At 38.5% G+C, this 1,876-nt stretch overlaps 1 protein-coding gene across 1 annotated transcript in view; it reads left to right on the top strand.

Moving 5' to 3' along the window:
• Nucleotides 1-1,876, top strand: part of LOC107094912 (cytochrome P450 4V2-like) — a 19,238-nt gene that overhangs the window by 5,768 nt on the left and 11,594 nt on the right. The window contains exons 3-4 of the mRNA XM_015390803.1: nt 286-371; nt 690-880. Coding sequence (XP_015246289.1) covers nt 286-371; nt 690-880 — 277 coding nt within the window. The remainder of the gene's footprint in view (nt 1-285; nt 372-689; nt 881-1,876) is intronic.

Genomic DNA, 1,876 nt, shown 5'->3' with positions numbered 1-1,876 from the left:
TAGTTTTGTTATGTAGTTATGTTGTGAACAAATGTTGTTAGAAAAAGTAAGACAAACAAGACCTTTGATCCAGTTTTGCACTGCTGATGTATGTTCAGTTGCAGTGGCAGCGACATTTACTCCCAGCTTGTTCCTTATCTAACTGCGTAACATTGTTTTAAATAGTGTCTCTCAGGCTTTCTGCCCAACTTAATCATGTTTTTCATAAAGTTTTTTAACAAATGTGGTGGATTAGTGCTACCTCTGTGAATTACAATTTTTTCTTACTCAAAATGTCATTTCTAGAAAGTTCTGAGTAACCCTGTTCACCTCGACAAGGCTTTTGCATACAAATTCCTCCATCCTTGGCTTGGAACAGGCCTTTTAACCAGGTACAGATGTTGATTTCTTTTGACTTGTATAAATCTCTTTAGCAGAAAAAATAAGAGTAAAGATTTGGAAGGAAATGAATATGATATCAAAATAAAAACATCTCATCAGCCTGATTTGAGATACACATTGACATTGAAAGAACAGGATTTAAAAAAGCTAACCTATTTAAAAAAGCTAACCTATAAAAAAAGCTAAAGGTAGTTTCAATACATCTTATGATTTGTATTGATGTTTTTTGTATTATGATGTTTGACCAGAAAAGTTATTGCAACTCATTTAGTTTGCTTTTGAGTAAACAATGGCTGTGTTTTTTTCAGCACTGGGAAAAAATGGAGACAACGAAGAAAGATTCTGACACCGACCTTTCATTTTTCCATCCTGACTGACTTTCTGCAAGTAATGAACGAACAGGCAGAAATTCTGGTGGAAAAGCTGGAGAAGAAAGCGGGAAAAGGTTCTTTCAACTGCTTCAGTGACATCACCCTATGTGCACTGGATATTATCTGCGGTGAGTAGATGAAGCATTTAAAAAAATTAGTCGGATCTGTAGAAAACAAACTTGAAGGGAGCTCTTGTGTATAGCCACACTGCATGATCATTCCTCTTGGTATCATGATGGAAGTAGTTCTAATTAGTTAAATTTTATGCATTCAAAACAAGAGTGTTATTTATGACTCATCTGTAACACTTTGTGATAGATGCATTGGAATTACAGGAAAGGAACTTACAAAAGGGAAAATAGGAGGGAAAAGGTTTTCTGGGATCACTTGGACTTCCTGGCCCATGATGACCTGCTAACATGATTATTTTATTTTAGTGGGGAGTTTTGGCCTAGTGGTTAGAGCAGTGGGCTGCCATTCGCCTGGAGTTTGACTGGGAAGAGCCATTTTGAATGGCTGCTACTGTAGTCATCCCAGTGCAATGCTTTTGCATCTGTGTATTTGCTTGACTGGATCCAGTATTTGTGATACAAAACCAAAAAAAAACATGGTACCCTGTTCAGTTAAAGCTGTTGACCACTCTACTCTAAAGTTCCTGAGAAACAGGTCTTCCAAGTCTGAATTTACCACAGGTATATGTTTAATGTGGGGTGCACAGTGGGAAGTGCAGCCTACCTTGCTGCAAGAAGGTTCGGGGTTTGATTTCTGGCCTGGGGTCTTTCTGCATAAAGTTTGCATGTTCTTCCTGTGTGTGCGTGGGTTCTCTTCGGGTACTCCAGCTTGCCCCACAGTCCAAAAGCATGACTGTTGGGTTAATTTGGTTTCTCTAAATTCTCCTTAGGTGCGAGTGTGTGTGTGTGTGTGCATGGTTGTGTGTCTTTGAGTGTCTCTGTGATGCTGGTGCCAATTGACAGCTGGGTCAATTGGCACCAGAAACTCTCGAGACTCCAGCAGTGATAAGTGCGATGGAAAATGGAGGGTTGGATGGTATATGTTTATTGTATTTTTATTTGTATGTATTTATTACTGTTTTCAAGGCTCCAGTTTAAAAAATGAAATTGTCT

Source organism: Cyprinodon variegatus, unplaced genomic scaffold (assembly GCF_000732505.1).
Source record: "Cyprinodon variegatus isolate N-32 unplaced genomic scaffold, C_variegatus-1.0 Scaffold514, whole genome shotgun sequence".
Taxonomy (NCBI): domain Eukaryota; kingdom Metazoa; phylum Chordata; class Actinopteri; order Cyprinodontiformes; family Cyprinodontidae; genus Cyprinodon; species Cyprinodon variegatus.
This window is presented reverse-complemented; position numbering and strand designations above follow the sequence as displayed.